We start from the raw sequence: 19,514 nt of genomic DNA, 5'->3' as shown, positions 1-19,514 counted from the left end.
TTTGAAAGTCAGTAGTATAAGATTCTTTCCCTCACATTGCAAAGCTTTTACATTCCTGGCTACTTATATTTTGTATTTTATCAGTATAAAACTTCAGCAGAAATCCAGTTACATCAGGTTTCAAATATTGTAAGTATTTATATCTTAAAAGTTTACACTAAGCTGTTTTAGCATTTAATTTAGCATTTAACTTAAACAGGTCCTTAAAGCATTTTGCCATTGTTTATGATTATTATTATAGAAAAGGGAATTTTTGTTATATCTTGGGCAACTAAAACTGCAGCCTTTTAACTTACAAACTTTTTATCAGCGTATTCTGAAATATGGCAGTTTATTACTTATAATGTCACCAGAATCTCTAAACTGTCATATCTCACACAGCATATGGAATTTCAGAATTTGAAAGCCCTTGTTGTGTATTTCATATTTAAATTGGAGTTTCAGCCAATAAAATCTATATCTGAAAAGGGAAGGTGGATAATTTCTCACTCTACACCTCAGGTAGACCCCCTAGAGTAGCTCTACCAAAAGCTGAGCCAAGAATGAGAGTTTGACCTCTGAGCGGAGTGTGTTCGATTGAAGGAGAAAAGGAAAAAGGGAGATACTTCTTTGTAGGATTGCACGACATTTTAGCACATTGTCATCTTATCAGAAGTTGAAGAATGATGTAAGTTCATATTATTTAAAATCAAAGTAACCACTTCAATATTATATATATATAAGTAGAGTTATCTTGCAATAGATATGATCCCTTGTATTTATCTTTTAAGGTTTTATTACTTTTAATGTTGTAAGCCTTTCAGAGTCACTTCAAAGTGAGATGGGCAGCAAACAAATTTAATTATAAATAAAATAAATATAAGACTCATAAAAAATTTGTACATATTACATAGAAACTTAAATAAAACCAAATAAAATAGACTCTTTTAAAAATCTTTAAAATATTGGAAGAGCACTTGAGATTTCAATTTAATTTAGTCAGCTTGGACTAAAGTATTTTTAAAAAACTATAGTGGTAAGCCATTGATAAATTAACTACAAAATGTATTCAGTTTACTTAGCCCAATTAGTCATTGCTAAGCAGTGGAAATAAATGGATAACATTTCAGTGGCTAGATGGCATGTTAAGATCTGGTCTGCAGCGTTATTGAAAAGTCTCTGATAAATTCCATTGAATGATAAGTTAAAGTTAAAAGAAATAATCATTGTTTTACAAAGAATTTTAATATTTACATAAGAGATAAGCATTTTGGAAAAAACTTCTGTCAAACATTATGGGCATGTGAAAAAATATATCAGCAATATGTACATTTTGTGTAACTCAGATAAAATTAATTAATTAATAAAACAATTCATAGATAGCATTTTACCCTGTAAAGTCATCACATGACTGTGTGCAAGTCTTAAACCTTTCGTCATGGATAAGCGAATCACAGGGTTGTTAAGTGAAATCTGGCTTTCTCCATTGAGTTTCCTTGTCGGAAGCTGGCTGAGAAGGTTGCAAGTGATGATCATGTGTCCCAGGGATAATGCAACTATTGTAAATACATCCAGTTGCCAAGCACCCAAATCATGATGAAATCATGACAGTCATAAATGTGAAGTCAATGTATTCAGTGCTTTAGTGACTTGGAACAAACACTTTAAAAAAAACGTGGTTTTCTTATTTTCAGTGATATGGCTACTACTATTACTGCTACAGGTTTTAGAAGATAAAGTGATTTGTTGTTTAAAATATTGAGCCAAAAATTGTAGTATTATTTGCATAGATTAGTTGCCACATTTCATTAGTCCATCTATATTCTTTATCTCTGTAGCGATGTCTGATCGTCAGGAAAGTGCACTTATAGAGTTAATGGTATGTACAATTCGACAAGCTGCAGAAGCACACCCTCCAGTGGGCAGAGGAACTGGCAAGAGAGTAAGGTTTTTTTGTTACTTTTCTCTTGGACTTTTTGTATGCATGTTTTTTCAGTGATTTTTAATAATACCTCAATAGGGAAAAAGTGATTGGAAAACATTTATCACAAATGATATTTGAGTTCAATATTCTATTTTGTAAGGACTTTTTTATAAAATGCAAATTATTTGGATTGTTTTCTAGAACAGTGACAATTCAGATATTTTTGTAATCATGTTCAGAACATAAAATGTTTGCCTTGATGAGCACTCATAATGAGGATGTGGAGGTGCACATCTCAAACATTTGGAGATATACTCAAAGGACTTTTGGGAGGCACACATTTTTATAACAAAATGGCTTAAGATGCTAGAAAATCTGTCAAATATGTTAAATACTTTGTACCAGGGGTGGGTTCTAAAAATTTTTTACTACCGGTTCTGTGGGCGTGGCTAGTTGGGGGTAATGTGACTGAGTGGGCGTGGTCAACTTTTTTTTTTTTTTTTTAAAGAGGTTGCAGAAAAAAATGCTTTTAGAAGCCTCTGATGATCAGGCAACTCAGCTGGTATTGCCAGAGGCTTTTAAAAGCATTTTTTTCCTACAACCTCTTCGGCCGAAGAAGTTGCAGAAAAAAATGCTTTTAAAAGCCTCTGACGATCCCAGCTGAGCCGCGCGATCATCAGAGGCTTTTTTTTTTTTTTTACTTTTAAAAGCATTTTTTCGGCCGAAGAGGTTGTAGAAAAAATGCTTTTAAAAGTTAAAAAAAAAAAAAAAGCCTCTGATGAGGTGGGCGGGGTAAGCGAGCGGCGACCAGGCCATGGACTGGTTCGGGGGTGTGGCCAGCCAATGTTATTACCAGTTCTCTGAACTACTACAAATTTTTACTACCAGTTCTTGCGAACCGATGCGAACCGGGAGCAACCCACCACTGCTTTGTACTTAAATAACTGTACAGGTAGTCCTTGGCTAATAACCATTTATTCAATGACTGTTCAAAGTAACAACAATGTTAATAAGGAGGTTTATGACTAGTTCTCAAAGTTGCCTCTATAGCAGAATCCCAAGTCATGCTATCATAATTTGGGAGCTTGGCAATTGGCTCACAATTATGATAGATGTAGTATCCCATGGTCATGTGATTGCCATTTGTAAACTTCACTGCTGGATTCCATCAAGTAAATTCAATGGCGAAACTGGCAGAAGGTCACAAATGGCGATAACCTGACATCACACTTAACAGCTGCATAGGATTTGCTTAATAACTGCCACCAGAACTGCCATCATAACATAGTGTGGTCACGTGATGTCACATTTTATGATGTCATTTAGTGATGGAGTTGCCAGTCCAATTATTGTCATTAACTGAGGACTACTTATATTCTTTCTTATTGCAGCATCGTCAGTGAGAAAATTTTTCTTTCAATTTGGGTTATAATAGTAGTGCCTATTAAAAACCAGCATATTAATTTGCAGATTAATTAGGCTGCTATATAAAAAAGCCACAATTTATATCTTGATTGACAATATTTATATTACAGTTGTTTATGATGTGATAGTCCCCCTATTTTTCAGGTTTTAACAGCAAAAGAAAGAAAAACTCAGATAGATGACCGGAACAAGCTAACAGAACACTTTATTATTGCACTTCCGATGCTCCTATCAAAGGTATGTCAATAGAATGTGATTCAGTAATAATAGTTGTATGATTCTTTTTCTAATTTGTATATTAATTTTCATTTTTTTCTATTGCTAGTATTCTGCTGATGCAGAGAAGGTGGCAAATCTTCTTCAAATTCCTCAATATTTTGACTTAGAAATTTACAGTACAGGAAGAATGGAGAAGGTATAGTACACCAAAATGGAAAAATAATCTGACAATTGAAGGGATTTGTCCAGGCAGTCACAAAGAATTAGACGCAACTGAACGGACACACAGAGACACATGTACCATACACATGGTGCTATGTGCTATGTCATTATTCTTCCAGTCTTCTGACTCCTTGGAATAATTTAATACAGTATTTATTTAAATAGATTCAATTTTATAAATATATAAAGGAGTTCGAGTTTTATTGTGAATATAAATTACATGGCAATATGAAGAATCTGAACTAAAAGCACAATTGTTATGTTTCCTGTCATCACATTGTGTGTGTGTGTGTGTGTGTGTGTGTGTGTGTGTGTGTGTGTGTGTGTTTCCTGGCATCAATATATGTTGAAGGTTTTGTAATTATTTTGAATTTTATATTTCTGTGCTCTGTTGTCATGTTTAAGTTAGAAAATTCAAGAAATGACCAAAATTTCTCTTTGTTCCACAGCATTTGGATGCTTTGTTGAAACAGATTAAATTTGTTGTAGAGAAGCATGTGGAATCAGATGTTCTTGAAGCCTGCAGTAAAACATACAGCATTCTGTGCAGTGAAGAATATACCATTCAGAACAGGGTTGACATAGCTCACAGCCAGCTCATTGATGAATTTGTAGATCGGTTCAACCATTCTGTGGAGGATCTATTAAATGAGGTTTGCTTGTATCCTGTTTTCCCTAGAATAAAATATCTGCCTACACGTTAGTACCAGAACATTATTTTAATTGTTTAATTTTTTTTTGTTTGCATCCCAGAACATCAAATGAGAACTAAATTTCTATTGTATTGGTGGTATATAAGAGGCCTAGACAGAGGTGGGTGGAAAACCACATGAATATGTTTACCACAGAGAACAATAGAAAGATCTTTTTCTGTTTAAAGATATTGTGATTATAAAGTGAAGTGATGCAAGGAAATTAGTTCCTAACAGTTGGCCGTGATGGCACAGTGATTAGAAAGCAGTATTTCAGGCTAACACTGCCCATTGCCAGGAGTTTGATCCTGACCGGCTCAAGGTTGACTCAGCCTTCCATCCTTCCGAAACGAGGACCCAGATTGGTAAAATGAGGACCCAGATTGTTGGAGGCAATATACTGACTGTAAACTGTTCAGAGTGTTGTAAAGCACTATGAAGTGATATATAAGTCTAAGTGCTATTGCTATTAATGATATTGTGATTCTAAAGTGAGGTGATATAAGAAAATTAGTTCCTCACACAGTTATTGCTTCCATTAAGTTTGAAAGTGGAAGAGAAGTCTTCTGTATAGTCAAGAACTCTGACCATACTTCTAATAGATGCATTGTTTCAAATTTGGATAGTTTGACAGGACAGGAAAAATTGTCGTTAAGCAGTGATATGAGCCACGTTGGCGCAGTGGTTAGAGTGCAGTACTGCAAGCTGCTTCTGCTGACTGCCAGCTGCCTGCAATTTGGCAGTTCAGATCTCACCAGGCTCACGGTTGACTCAGCCTTCCATCCTCCCGAGGTGGGTAAAATGAGGACCCAAATTGTTGGGGGCAATATGCTGACTCTATAAACCGCTTAGAGAGGGCTGTAAAGCACTTTGAAGCAGTATATAAGTGCTATTGCTATTGCTGTTTTTAAGTTTGGTATCACAGACTGCATCTGATTTTAAAACCTTTTTTTTGCTGCAGTTGTTAAGCGAATCACCCATGTTATAAGAGACATTATATGACCACTACTTGCAACCGTTAGGCTTCCCTGTTGAGTTCACTTCTCAGAAGCCAGCTGAGAAGATTGCAAATAGCAGTCACATGACTGTAGGATGCTGTGACTATCATAAATGTATAATGGTTACCAAGTGCCCAAATCACGATCATGTAACTGGGGATGTGCAACAGTCATTAAGTGTGAAGTCCAGTCATAAGTCATTTTTTTCAGCACCATTGTAACTTTGAACAGTTGCTAAATGAATGGTCATTAAATGAAGGCTACTTGTACATAGAACCCCTTTATTTGGAGAGAGAAAGATTCATGTAACACAAACTTTTATTTCAGAATTAGAATTCAATTAACCTTTAAATACATTTTGTAATTATCTACTCCTGAGTAGATAGGAATAATACCAATACTAAATTGTTTGTATAATTTAGCCCTTTATATATCGATTTTATAAGTGAACAAAGAATGTAAAAGTATTACGTTACAATTACAATTTATCTCCAATAATATACATAATCTTCCAAACAAGCCCATATTTCTTTTTTTAAATCAATTTTAATCAGTGATTCTCCATTTTAAAACAATTAATCAGTGGAACAACTTGCCTCCAGAGCTTGTGAATGCTCCAACACTGGAAGTTTTTAAGAAGAGATTGGATAACCATTTGTCTCAAGTGGTGTAGGGTTTCCTGCCTAAGCAGGGGATTGGACTAGAAAACCTCCAAGATCCCTTCCAACTCTGTTATTCTGTTCTATTCTATTTTAGTATTAATATTCAATTTATTATTTTCTTCAATATTTCAATATTTCCTGAGGTTACTCCACACTTGATACAAATTACGTTATTTTCTTTTCTTTTTCAAAATCAGAAAGAGTTAATTTGTGCACCTTAGAATGAAATGAGAATTTATTTTCTAGGAGTATTAGCTAGTCATATATGTATTGTCATATATGATCTGATTTCTTAATTCCTATCAAGCACATACAGTTTTTTCATGCATACTTGTATTAGGCAGATTTGATCTATATTTAAATTGATCAGTCATGTAACAATACATAGGAGAACTTTACTTAGGGTTCAGTGCTGAATCCTGAAGGTATGTATATATGAGACATGTAGTTCAAAAATCCTGTTGATCATTAGGATCTGTGTAATAGTAGGATATTGGAATATTTAGAAATGGTAACTTTGGCGAAATTTTTAAAAATGGCAAGGTGTCATGCTAGGCCACTTCTCCAGCAAGGCCTGGATTTGAGAATCAGTTTGAGATTTTGTAAACTCTTTTGAGTTTAGTTTCTGAAATACAAATTGATACAAATTCTCAACAGCCATTACTATACATAGGTAGGAATCTACACTCTTAAACATAAGTGTAATATATAAATTGCTCAGCCTATGATCCAGTTTGTTCTATTTCCAGGGAGAAGAAGCTGATGATGATGATGTATACAATGTTCTTTCTACTTTAAAGAGATTAACATCATTTCACAAGTATGTGGCTTTATGAAGTTTTATAGTTATTTTAAAATGGTCAGTCATTTATACTACCATGAAAAAATAAGCAAAAAATTAAGCAAGATTGGAAGGTTTCTATTGTTAGAATAGATAGATAGAGATAAACTTAGAATGTGTGTGTGTCTATATCTATCTATCTCTATCTATCTATATAAAAAACAGCTACTTTATGCAAGATGTAGGAAGGAATTCCATAGTTTAAGAAATCATATAGTTTATATGTTGTACTTAAACTCCTAATTATAACAGTGATTTTATTATTGCATTTGTTCAATCTTTGCTATATATGTTTGTTTGTTTGTTTGTTTAATGCATTTTTAATTTCTCTCAAAGCGCTCATGACCTTACAAAATGGGATTTGTTCAGTAACTGCTACAGGTTATTGAGGACTGGAATTGAACATGGAGCTATGCCAGAACAGGTAAATAATAAGTAACGTGTACTGCTGTATTCATATAATACAATATGAAATGGATTTGGCTGTTCCCCAGTAAAGCTGTATATGTGATTTTTTATATATATACTGCTGCTTTTCCTCTTTTTAATCTTATTTTAATAGTACTACAATACTATTAAAGTTGCTTTGACAATTGAGATGACTGGGCAGATGAATGAATGAATGAATGAATGAATGAATGAATGAATGAATGAATTTCGTGGTTACCAAAAGTTCATTAAATTGAGTTGGACTTAAGCGATTAAGGCACCAGGCTAGAAACCAGGAGACTGTGCGTTCTAGTCCTACATTAGGCATAAAAGCCAGCTGGGTGACTTTGAGCCACCCACTCTCTCTCTCTCTCTCTGTCTCAGCCCAAACCACTTCACAGGGTTATTGTGAGGAAAATAGGAGGAGGAAGGAGTCTTAGGTATGTTCACTGCTTTGAGTTATTTATAAAAGTAATAAAGGCGAGATGTTTTTAATTAATGTTCCTTACATTCATATCCTATCTTCATTTGAGGACTGCAAAAGTATAAAGTTCTTTATCTCTCCCATAATTTTACCTTCACAATGATTTTATGAGTGGGTTAGGCTCAGAGATGGGTTTCAGCAGGTTCTGACCAGTTCTGGAGAACCAGTAGTGGAAATTTTGAGTAGTTCAGAGAACCAGTAGTAAAAATTCTGACTGGCCCCGCCCCCATCTATTCTCTGCCTCCCAAGTCCCAGCTGATCGGGAAGAAATGGGGATTTTGCAGTAACCTCCCCCTGGACTGGGGAGGGAATGGAGATTTTACAGTATCCTTCCCCTGCCATGCCTACCAAGCCATGCCACGCCCACCAAGCCATGCCCACAGAACCGGTAGTAAAAAAATTTGAAACCCACCACTGGTTAGGCTAAATGATAAGGTGTGGCCCATAGTGCTTCATATTGGCTTTATTGCTAAATAGAAATGTGGCTATTTTAATCCATGGAAAACAGTGTAATTTTCATTAGCAACTTGGTGCTTACACACAGTTCCCTTGGCACCTGATAAGATTTCTTGTCTCCTTTTATTTTTAAAGATTTTTTTTTTAAGTTTAAAAAATAAGGAGAAAAATAAAAGTAAAGAGAAATTGTCATGCTGTTAAGCAAAACATAATTTTCATGTTTCATTTTATTGTGCTGTAACAAATTAGATGCATGCTATCGAAATAAATAGTTTGAAGTTTGGAACGAGCTACTTTAAACCATACCATACATTTTTAATTTGAGATGCTTAGACTGTATTTGAGCTTTCCTGGCTTTAAACCATGCAATTAAAATTTCAATTGATTGTAGCTATTATTTGTCCTCCATCTCAAGAATTAATAAACTGATCCTTTGCAGAGTCTTAAAATCCTCTAAATACGTTGTTTGCAAACAATAGTACATAATTGCTGCAAACTGTACAAATTTCATACTTATTTGTCTGCTGTGAATTTTGTTTCAGATAGTGGTTCAGGCTCTTCAGTGTTCCCATTATTCAATTCTCTGGCAGCTGGTAAAAATTACAGAAGGATCTCCTTCAAAAGTAAGATACTATGGATCACAGTACTTCTAACACTGGGAGATAGTTGAGTTGATTGTCCTACATTCTTTCATAAATGCCCTACTTCTGGCATCAACAAGAGAATATTTACTGTATACAGGTAATGCCCAATTTGCAGTCAACTGTTCAAAGTTACAACAGCACTGAAAAAAGTGACTTAAGACCAATTCTTGCACTTGGAACTGTTGCAGCTTTCCCATGGTCACATGATGAAATTTGGCAACCAGCATGTATTTTACGACAGTTGCAGCATTCCGGGATCACGTGGCCATTTGCGACCTTCCAAGCCAGCTTCCAAAAAGCAAAGTGAATGAGGGAAGTTGGATTCACTTAACGACTGCATGATTCACTTAATAACTGCAGTGACTTACTTAATAACCATGTTGCTTAGCAATAGAAACATTGGTCTCAAATGTGGTCATAAGTCAAGGACTACCTGTAATACATTTTGCTTTTCAATGACCCCCCTAAGCATAGGTTACATGTTTTTCACTAGAGCTTTCAAGGGTCATGGCTGCAATTATATAGAATAGTAATTCTATATAATTTGAGCTGGGATTTTTCTTGCATTTTAACAAGTATTAATGTATTTCCACCTAAGTCTGCTGTAACATTGCATCCCTCATGTCTAGCTTCTTATCTGAATATCTTGGTTCCCACTTACATCCAGTGGGAATAGTTATTTATTTTTCTTCATCCAACCTGCATATATACATTTGTATATATAATTAACATAACTAGAATAGAAGAATAATCATTTGAAAAACATTTTATTGTTAAACTTTAGTAATATGTACATGATTCATTAGCTGAAGTTCTTATATCACATGTTTCCTTGTGGTCTAACTCTCTGGAAATGAAAAACAATTGCCATGGCAGAATCACATTTTTAGTGTATGGATTTTGAAATTATATCTTTATGTGAATAAAAATATGTAGAAAAATGCTTGACTCCCACAAATTATGGAAAACTTTTTTTCCAGATACATTGTTTTTCCTTATTATTTTATACTCGCAAAATCCATTCTGTTTTCTTAAATGCTAATACTGCTTTTCTAGATATTGTTGAAAAGTAAGTAGTCCTTGATGTGTGATCACAATTGGGACCAGAAAATTTGTTAAGTGGTGCAGTCATTGACCATACCTGATTTTATGACCTTTTAGCCACAGTTGTCATTAAGTGAGACATCACATGATCATGACTTGTGACCCTCCCTGCTGACTTCCCTATTGATGTAGCTTGTCAAAAGCCAGCTGAAAAGATTGAAAATGGCAGTCATGTGACCCTAGGACGCTGCTACTATTGCAAATGAGAGCTAGTTTCCAACCACCCAGATCATGTGATTGGAGGATCACTATAATGGCTGTAGTTGTGAACACTGGTTATAAGTCATTTTTTTTCAATGCTGTTGCAACTTTAAACAGTCAATAAATGAATGACTGTAAGTTGAGGGCTACCTGTATGTTTACTTCTCCCCCCCCTCCCCTTTTGATGTTTTCTGGTAGGGCACCAGAAAGAGCAGAGAAGGGGGAAGATAGTATAGGCAGGCTGCCAAGTGCCCAAGTTTTGATTACATGAGTATGGGGGGCACTGCAATAGCCATAACTTTGGGGATCAGTCATAAGTCGATTTTTTTCAGCACCATCGTAACTTTGAACAATTACTATTAGTTGAGTACTACCTGTTCATTGAATAATATGATTTGGTCATGTCTGGTTTTGGTTTCATTTTGGAATTATATTGTAAGATATATTGATAAATATATAGATAGACTTTTCAAGTTGTTAATGACTCTTTTTGAGGAAGGTTGTTTATATTGGGCATATAGATTCGACAAGGGAGTTTTATTGAGAGGTTGGAAAAGTACTGTTAACCAGATATCATAGTCTTGATTCAGAAATGTTTAATGTTTCTAGTTTTGAAATTATTTTCTACTAATTAAAAATGGGCATAATATATTTCTTTTTGGGCATGGTATCTCTTTTATGTCCTATAAGAATAGACATTTTAATGTATATTTTGATAAATTGTTATTGATTATATGAATAAGTGATTTATTGGGGTGATTTATATTAATAGTATATTGTTTAGGTTTATGTGTCTATTTTATTTTATTTTTTCTTGGTATTTTCTTTCGCTTGGTATTATCATTTCATAATAGGAAAAAAAATCTCTTAAATATTCCCTTGTTAGGCACTGAAACACAACTTTAAAACTGTGTATTGCAGCAACTCTGTCCCATCACTTTCCAAATCTGCTTACTGCGGGTCTATTTTATTCTTGGATTTTATTATTTAAATTGTGATATTGTGAGCCAATTTAGAGGCGCCATCTGCAGCTATTATTACACAGTACTTTTTCTCTCTGTCTATTCCTGAAAATGTTGACTGATACTGAAAACCAGATAATTGTTCATATGTTTCCTCTAGGAAGATTTATTGGTATTAAGGAAAACAGTCAAATCATTTCTGGCTGTCTGCCAACAGTGTCTGTCAAATGTCAACACTCCAGTAAAAGAACAGGTAACAGAAATCAATTAAATACATAAAATATGACAATATTTTACAAACTGTTATATATCTTATTTCCTACAAAAATTAAATACTAAGCCTTCTTGATCAATTTAGATGGTTTGTATACTTAATATTTCTTCTAATTTAATTTTGCCTATTCTGGGAGCCTTTTATGAAGGCTACATGTAATTAGCCACATAATTAATATGGTTTCATTCTGAATTAAAATTGAGGTCTGGCTAGTTATTGGAAGTCAATAAAGTTCCAGAGTTTATTTCTAATTATGTTTTCATATTAGTTTTCCTATATTTTACTTCTGGTTTCTATTACCAATGAAATATGCAAACAAAAATTTAATTGAAACTTTTTGCTAATAACTACTAATACTATATCTCTTTCTGATTGCAGGGTAGAGATCATTTACTTTCCCCTTAACTTCCATAAGCACTCTTTTGAGTACATAATATAATGTTTGCGTATATACTTTGCTGGATGAGATTTGTGATTTTAAACATTTCTGATATTAAAACTTGAGTAATTTACTCACCATACTTTTTAAAACTTTGCTTATATTTTTTATAAATTTACCCCTACAAGTATACTTGCTGAAATGTTTCTCTTAGTTATAAAAATGTTCTTCATTAAGAATAGTAATAAACTGATTTTAAAATACTATTGCATGAGTGCTGCCATAGAGGTTGTAATAACTGCCTACGATATCTATTTGAAAACACATGGAGAAAAGATTATGAGGAAGAAAAGATGTAAATGCTTTTGTTTTTGTATTTCATCTTTATTACAATTATGAGCTAAGATAGAAATGAACTCTTTAAAGAGATACAGATTCATTTCCAGAATATACTGTATTGCTTTTTTGTTGTTGTTGTTGTTATTGGATGACGGTATATAAAAAGTATAAAAAAGCAAATAGACTTGCTGCTTTTCCTAGACATTTCTTGGTCCCAGTGACCTTTCTGAGAAAGGAAGAGGAATCCCAAAAAGCTGATTAGAATGTAATGAATTCAGTAATTTATCTTTTACCGATTTTAATTTTGGTCCAGACTACTTAAAGAATTATTCCTGGAAATAATTGCAGGATGTAACATATAGGTCAAGATCCTTTAATTTAATAATTGCACCATCAGTATCTCTATTTTTTTAAATTCTAGCAATAGCAATAGCACTTAGACTTATATACCGCTTCATAGTGCTTTACAGCCCTCTCTAAGTGGTTTACAGAGTCATATTGCCCCCAACAATCTGGGTCCTTATTTTACCGACCACGGAAGGATGGAAGACTGAGTCAACCTTGAGCCCGATGAGATTCAATCTGCCAAACTGCTGGCAGCCGCTGAGCAGCAGAAGTAACCTGCAATACTGCATTCTAATCACTGTGCCATTGCGGCCCTTATAAAATAAAATAAAATTTATGTTTTTATTAAGCATTTTTGAGGGAAAAAAACAAGAACAAAAAAAGTCTGTAGAGATTCTCGGTCATCCAGGTCATGGTTGTCCCAAAGGTGCTTTTTCAGGAGGCAACTGGACTTTCTTGTTTTTTCTTTTGAAGACGTTTTGCTTCTCATTCAAGAAGCTTCTTCAGCTCTGACAGGATAGTGGGGAATGGAAGGATTTATATTCTTTGCAGACAGCTGGTAATCTGCATCCTTTTAGAGGGTCACTGAAGCACATTTATCTGTGTCCTCAGGGTCACCTGAGTAGTGCTCCTGGTTCCTGTAATCTGCAATTTTTCCTCTGGAAATCCATTCCTACTCCCACACCATTCAAAGGGTGTTCATCCCAAATTGTATAGCTAAAAGTCTGTAGAAATTCTCAGTCATCCATTATCGGGACAACCATTACCTGGATGACTGAGAATCTCTACAGACTTTTAGCTATACATAATATTAATATGATATAATAACAACCCAGAAATGCAGTTATAGCCCAGTCCTCACTATCATTGTCACTGTAATTGCTGCCTAGGAGAAACAGGCCAGAATTGCTGCTGCTGCATTGCAAAAGAATCCTCAGAAGATGACAGGCAGAGTTGTGGCCATCACCAAACAACCAGTAAGCCACTTACAAGGCTGCCTCACCCAAAGCTTCTGCTGCTCCAACAAAAGCAGCAACTTTAGATCAAACCAACTCTCACCTCCTCCAAACCAACAAATAGCTTTGCCTCTCTGACATTCCAGAAGCTATTTGAAAATGCTGTGATACTCTGGACCTCCTGACACCCAGCCTCACCAGTCCAGCTGTCTGCACCTAACAGAGTAGAGTTCAATTATGCACAATTATTAAAAATTATCCATAAGTTCCTAAAATTCTTAAATGGTAAAAACATAAACACATACAGGTTTACATTAGAATGTTATATACCTGAACATTTTTGACATGTGTAACATAATTGATTAAATTGTTTTTGTATTTCAGGCTTTTATGCTGCTCTGTGATCTCTTGATGATTTTTAGCCATCAGCTGATGAGTGGAGGCAGAGAAGGTCTTCAACCTTTGGTGTTTAATCCAGATTCAGGTCTCCAGACTGAACTCCTTAGCTTTGTAATGGACCATGTCTTCATTGACCAGGATGATGAGAACCAGAGCATGGGCAAGTATTAGTTATTTTGATGTGTACTTATAAATAGTCCCAAAATCTCCAACAATTGCAGAAGGCAGCTTTGCTTGGAACATCTTACGGTCCTGTGACTATACCTTTAATACCTTCAGACAACAACATTTGCCTAACCCAGGTCCTTAGAAAGGAGACTTGATAGGTGGATAAAAATGCCAAACATCTCTCGATTGAGTGATCAACTGTAATACAAATAGCAATAATAAGCTGATCTCTTCAAATGATACTATCTCATGCACAAAAAGAGAAACAGTAAAACAGTTAAAGTAAGTTCATAGCATTTCTGAAAGATAATAAATGTTTAGGAGAAAAAAATAACAGTCAATGGTAACATCTCTCTTATCCCTCCCCAACACACTGTGAAACCCAAGTATAGCTAGTAACTAAAGAAGACTAGTTGGTACAGATAATCCCCCAGATACGAAGGTTCATTTGTGAATTTTCACAAGAAGTTTGTTCAGAAAGGGTACTTACATTAGAAATTCAAAACTGCAATGAAAAAGAGGCCTCTGTAGCCATGTGACTTGCATTCAGTCACTGCTGCAAAAATGACACTGCTGGTTGTCATTTTTAACTCTGACTTGACTGTGCCGTTCAGGGTTATGACCAGTGGTGGGTTGCCCCTGGTTCGGGCCGGTTCGCAAGAACCGGTAGTAAAACTGGTGGGAGGCTCCGCCCACTGACCTGGACTTCATCAGAAGTGATCTGCGCATGCACAGAAGCTTTTGCGCATGCGCAGAAAGAGAGAGAGAGCACGATGCGAACCTGTAGTAAAGGTAAGTAGAACCCACCCCTGGTTATGACATAAAATTTCCTGAAGCCAGCAGGTTTTTTCTTTTTTTGTCCCTGGTCACAGCCAAACAAGATCTCGTGATTTTTGCAGGCAGTGCGAGTTTGGTTTTGTTTTGTTTTTTTTTGGGGGGGGGTGCTGTGTGTGCTTAAGGTCTAGTGCTAGAATTGAGTGCTAGAATTGCTTCTGTAAGTATTTTTAAGTATTCTTTTTTTGTTATTTTATAGCACTGTATTGTTTGTAAACACTTTGGGAACTGCTTTGCTTTTTAAGTACTATATTTTGCAAACAATTGTGTTGTAAGTACAGTACTTTGCAAAGATAAAGTTTGTTTGCATTTGCCTGGAAACTGCTTGTAGAAATACTAGCTAGCATCTACATAAAGCATTCTATAACATTCTGTTTCCTTGCTTTTATTTTGGAGATAGTGTATATTATTGTAATTTGTAGGTTTTAAATTTAAATTGCGTCCAGAAGTTGTGTGTGCCCCATCACTGGAAGATAAGAAGAGACTGGATAGGCATTTATCAGAAATACTCTCTTGTGAAAGCAGTGGGTTAGACTAGATGACCTCAAGGTCCCTCCCATTTGTTACTGTTGCAAGCCAAGAGTTATGTAAATCCTTCCCCCATCTCCCTCTGGGTGCCTGGCTGGAAACTCTTAAGCTAATTAGTGGCAAGTAGTTTTTTTTTTTTTAAGCAACTGCAAATGGAGAGTTGGGTAAACTACCGCCTCATCCCACTCTGGATAGCTGTCTAAAGAAATTTGACTAGCAGGAAATGGTTTTTTTAAAAAAGCAACTGCAAACTGAGAGCTCTGCGAGCCTGCTTGGAGGCAATTTAGTTCCTCTGCGGCACTGGAAACAGCCGTTAGATGGTGGCAGGAAAGTTCTGTTAACCATAACAGTGATCAATTAATGAATCAGAGGAAATAGTAAATCAGATCTTCATTCATTTAACAAGCCATTTAATGATAATAATGGCTAAATTCATAATAATGAATTTAATTTTAAAAAATCGTAAAATTGAGTCTGATTCATTTAATGCATTTTTTTACTTACATACCTTATGGACAGGCTCCATTAGGTTCGTACCTCGAGGACTATCTGTAGTTTCAGGAGCAAAGGGGGCAGGGAGACTAAATGTAATTGAGTATCTAGAAAAAATTCTGCCAATCAAATCTTGGCCAGGAACACTTCAGTATGGTATTTTTAGCAACTTTCTCTTGTTGCTAGTTGACAACTATCACAACATAACTATCCCATCATATTTTAGAGAACTGTAGAATGTATCAATTAGGTAAATGAGAAATAATGACATTAAAAAGCAACTATATTTTATTTTATTTCATTTATTGTTTAGAGGGAGATGAAGAAGATGAAGCTAATAAAATTGAAGCTTTACACAAGAGAAGGAATCTTTTGGCTGCCTTTAGCAAACTTATAATTTATGATATTGTAGACATGCATGCGGCAGCTGATATCTTCAAGCATTACATGAAGGTATGTTTCTGTGCTCTGTTACTTTGTCCTAATAAATCAGGTTTGCCAAAATATATGGATATATCTAAGGCTAACTTCATTTTGATGAAAAGTCAGGCATACATTTTTAAATGATCCTCCATTTACTTAACTCTGGCTGGAGTTGAAGAGATACTCTCAAACAAAATAAAATAAAGTATTCAAAACTGCACTAAGTAGGAAGGAATCATTGAAAAGTTTCCAATGCAAAACTTCCATTATAAATATGTCTATAATTTTAACTCTTTCCCAGTGAATAATGTTTTCCCTATTAAATGTTCTTGAGTACTTTGTCCAAAATATTTACAATTGAATTATTTCTGTAACACTACAAATGAAAAATATTACTTTATGATTCTTGTTTTGTGCCTTGGAGTCGATCCTCATTCCTGACAATTGCCTAAACAAATCTTTTTCTGGCAAGATCATCAGAAATGATTTGCCATTGCCTTCTTCTTAGGGTTGAAAAAGAATAATTGGTCCAAAGTTGCCCAGCTGGCTTTGTGCCAGCGGTAGTTTCAAACCTGGGCCCTTAACTAAGGTACTACTGGGTGTAACTGGATTTATTTCTTTATGTTAGTGATCATTATTTTTTAACACTAGCATTCCACCATACTATTTCTGCATGGCAGTTATCTTGACTTCGGGTTGGATCCTAGGTCTTTGCATGGAAGTATAATGAAATAGAGGTTTTCTATATACATAAAATCTTCTCCTTTTGTACAAAGAGAAATTCAGTTGGCAGTATAAAACTATTCAGCTTAATACTATTCAAAATTAGCATTTATTAATTCTAGTGTAGGAGGGATGGTTTATTAGATAAAATAATCTAAAACCTCACATCAAAGATTGATTATGAAAAAGATAGTCAATAAAAATTAAATGCATTGTTAATTAAAATATGCTCTTTTCTTGCTTTTAGTACTACAATGACTATGGAGATATCATTAAGGAGACATTGAGTAAAACAAGACAAATCGATAAAATTCAATGTGCAAAAACTCTCATTCTCAGTTTACAGCAGGTAAAAATATTTAGCCCCCACTAATTCTTAAATGTGTCTTGTATACAAATAACTTTCTTCATATATTCTGTTGCTATCATGTGACCATAGGATAAAGTTTAATATGAATATTTATAAACTATTACAGAATTTCTGATTTGAATAATCTAGAACAATTAAAAATTGTCATTTTGATCAGTTCAGGACTACATCATAAAAATATTTTATTTATTTGTTAATTTATAGCACCCCCTTCCTTATAGGAGCTCAAGGCAACATTCTGCTATTTTTCTCCATAACAACCACTCTATGAGGTAGGCTGTACTAAGAATGACTGGCCCAGTATCACCTAGAACTAAACTATAACCTGGATCTCTCCAATGCTAGCCCAGGATCTTAATCACTTTATTCTCATTCGGAATACATTAATTTAATTAATCATAGATTTATTTTGACAAAATATATGTGAACAAAAAGGCTGTACAATTCATACAATACAGTTAAAATAGAAAAACAGTGTGCTCCAACTATTAGCTTCAGGATGCATATTTACTATCGAATTTAAATAATTTTATTATATAGTACTTGGGTCAGTGTTATGAGTTAAAAACTTGTTGCATTGCAAGCTTAGATAAGATTCCCCGTTTTTTTTCTTTTTTTAAAGAAGATTGAGAAAAACGATATTACAAATAGTGTTATTACTACTCTTTGGGAGAAAGATGGAAATACTAGTTACTACCAAGTAACCGTTACTTGGTAGTATGACTGAATCCCATTGCTGAGTATAACTGAATCAGAAAAAAGGCGGAGAGGCTTCTTTAACAAAACAAAGGCAATCCAAGTCTTGTTAATAAACATTTACTGAAATGTAGGTCCATATTTTACAAATGATGTTGAGGGAATACCTGAAAGCCTCTTAATTAAGAAAAATCTAAAAATCACACATTGTTATTAATGCAATCAAACATTATAATAGTCTGCCCTGCATACTAATCTCCACATAAAAGGGTAGACTATACATATACATATAAGAAAATTTATATATATATATATATATATATATATATATATATATATATATATATGTATATATATATATATATATATATGTATATATATATATATATATATATATATATATATATATATATATATATATATATATATATATATATATATATATATATGGTAAGTTTATCAGATAGTTTCCATTATTCATTTGTTTTTTTTCTAAGATCTGTTGGAAACCACAGTTCTAAGCCCTAAATATTGATATAGAATGTGCCACTATATCTGTAAAGATTTGAACTTTCAGTTCTTTCTGCAGCTATTTAATGAGCTTGTTCAAGAGCAAGGTCCTAACTTGGACAGGACATCTGCCCATGTCAGTGGTATTAAGGAGCTGGCCCGTCGTTTTGCTCTTACCTTTGGTCTGGACCAGATAAAGACAAGAGAAGCCGTAGCCACGTTACACAAGTGAGTGGCAAGGAATATGTTGAAGTCAAGTAATGCCTTTTTTAAAATAGGGTATAAATATGCCCAGTAACACTACACGTTGTGTTATTAAGTGTGTGAGTGAGAGAGGGGAGGGATTGCATTGGTGCTTAAGAGAATAATTAGGCTTTTGTAATAAATAGTTATAAAAGTTTATTGTTTAAATATTAGTCACATTTTCTAAACATCATTCTGTATTGTATATTGTTCTAAGCAATTTGAAGAAATGATTCATAAATAGCAATCACTGGATATTATTTATCACATGTGTATGACCTCTAGTGTAAGTAATAAATGCTTTAAAATTGTTTTAATATTTAAAAAGAAAAATTATAAAAAAAAATTTAAAAAGAAAAAACCAAAAACAGGAAGAGGAAGAGGATACAATGAAAATATATATTACATTTAGTGAAAATAATTTCCCCCTGATATTTAAACATGTAATTTAACCATGATTACAAAAAATAATGTTGAATAGTCTGTCCATTTAGATCTATGGAAAACCAGTTCATCAAGTGAAACCTAGCACAGATACTTAATCCAGGATTGTAAATCTGTGGTCACACCACATTTCTAATATTGAAGACAGC

At 34.2% G+C, this 19,514-nt stretch overlaps 1 protein-coding gene across 8 annotated transcripts in view; it reads left to right on the top strand.

Annotated features, from left to right (window-relative positions):
* The window catches only part of STAG1 (STAG1 cohesin complex component), a 209,895-nt gene that overhangs the window by 175,951 nt on the left and 14,430 nt on the right, over window positions 1–19,514 (top strand). For 7 of the 8 annotated variants that reach the window (XM_070946333.1, XM_070946336.1, XM_070946334.1 and 4 more), the window contains 12 exons: window positions 1,818–1,921; window positions 3,473–3,565; window positions 3,654–3,743; window positions 4,219–4,422; window positions 6,871–6,941; window positions 7,299–7,386; window positions 8,874–8,954; window positions 11,403–11,495; window positions 13,920–14,094; window positions 16,270–16,409; window positions 17,350–17,451; window positions 18,758–18,906. In XM_070946333.1, coding sequence (XP_070802434.1) covers window positions 1,818–1,921; window positions 3,473–3,565; window positions 3,654–3,743; window positions 4,219–4,422; window positions 6,871–6,941; window positions 7,299–7,386; window positions 8,874–8,954; window positions 11,403–11,495; window positions 13,920–14,094; window positions 16,270–16,409; window positions 17,350–17,451; window positions 18,758–18,906 — 1,390 coding nt within the window. The remainder of the gene's footprint in view (window positions 1–1,817; window positions 1,922–3,472; window positions 3,566–3,653; window positions 3,744–4,218; window positions 4,423–6,870; window positions 6,942–7,298; window positions 7,387–8,873; window positions 8,955–11,402; window positions 11,496–13,919; window positions 14,095–16,269; window positions 16,410–17,349; window positions 17,452–18,757; window positions 18,907–19,514) is intronic. The other variant, XM_070946338.1, reaches the window with a different exon arrangement.

Source organism: Pituophis catenifer, unplaced genomic scaffold (genome assembly GCF_029215685.1).
Source record: "Pituophis catenifer annectens isolate HBS135680 unplaced genomic scaffold, rPitCat1.0.hap2 SCAF_6, whole genome shotgun sequence".
In the NCBI taxonomy this organism is placed as follows: domain Eukaryota; kingdom Metazoa; phylum Chordata; class Lepidosauria; order Squamata; family Colubridae; genus Pituophis; species Pituophis catenifer.
Note: the sequence above shows the minus strand (reverse complement) of the source record. Positions and strands in the feature narration are given on the sequence as shown.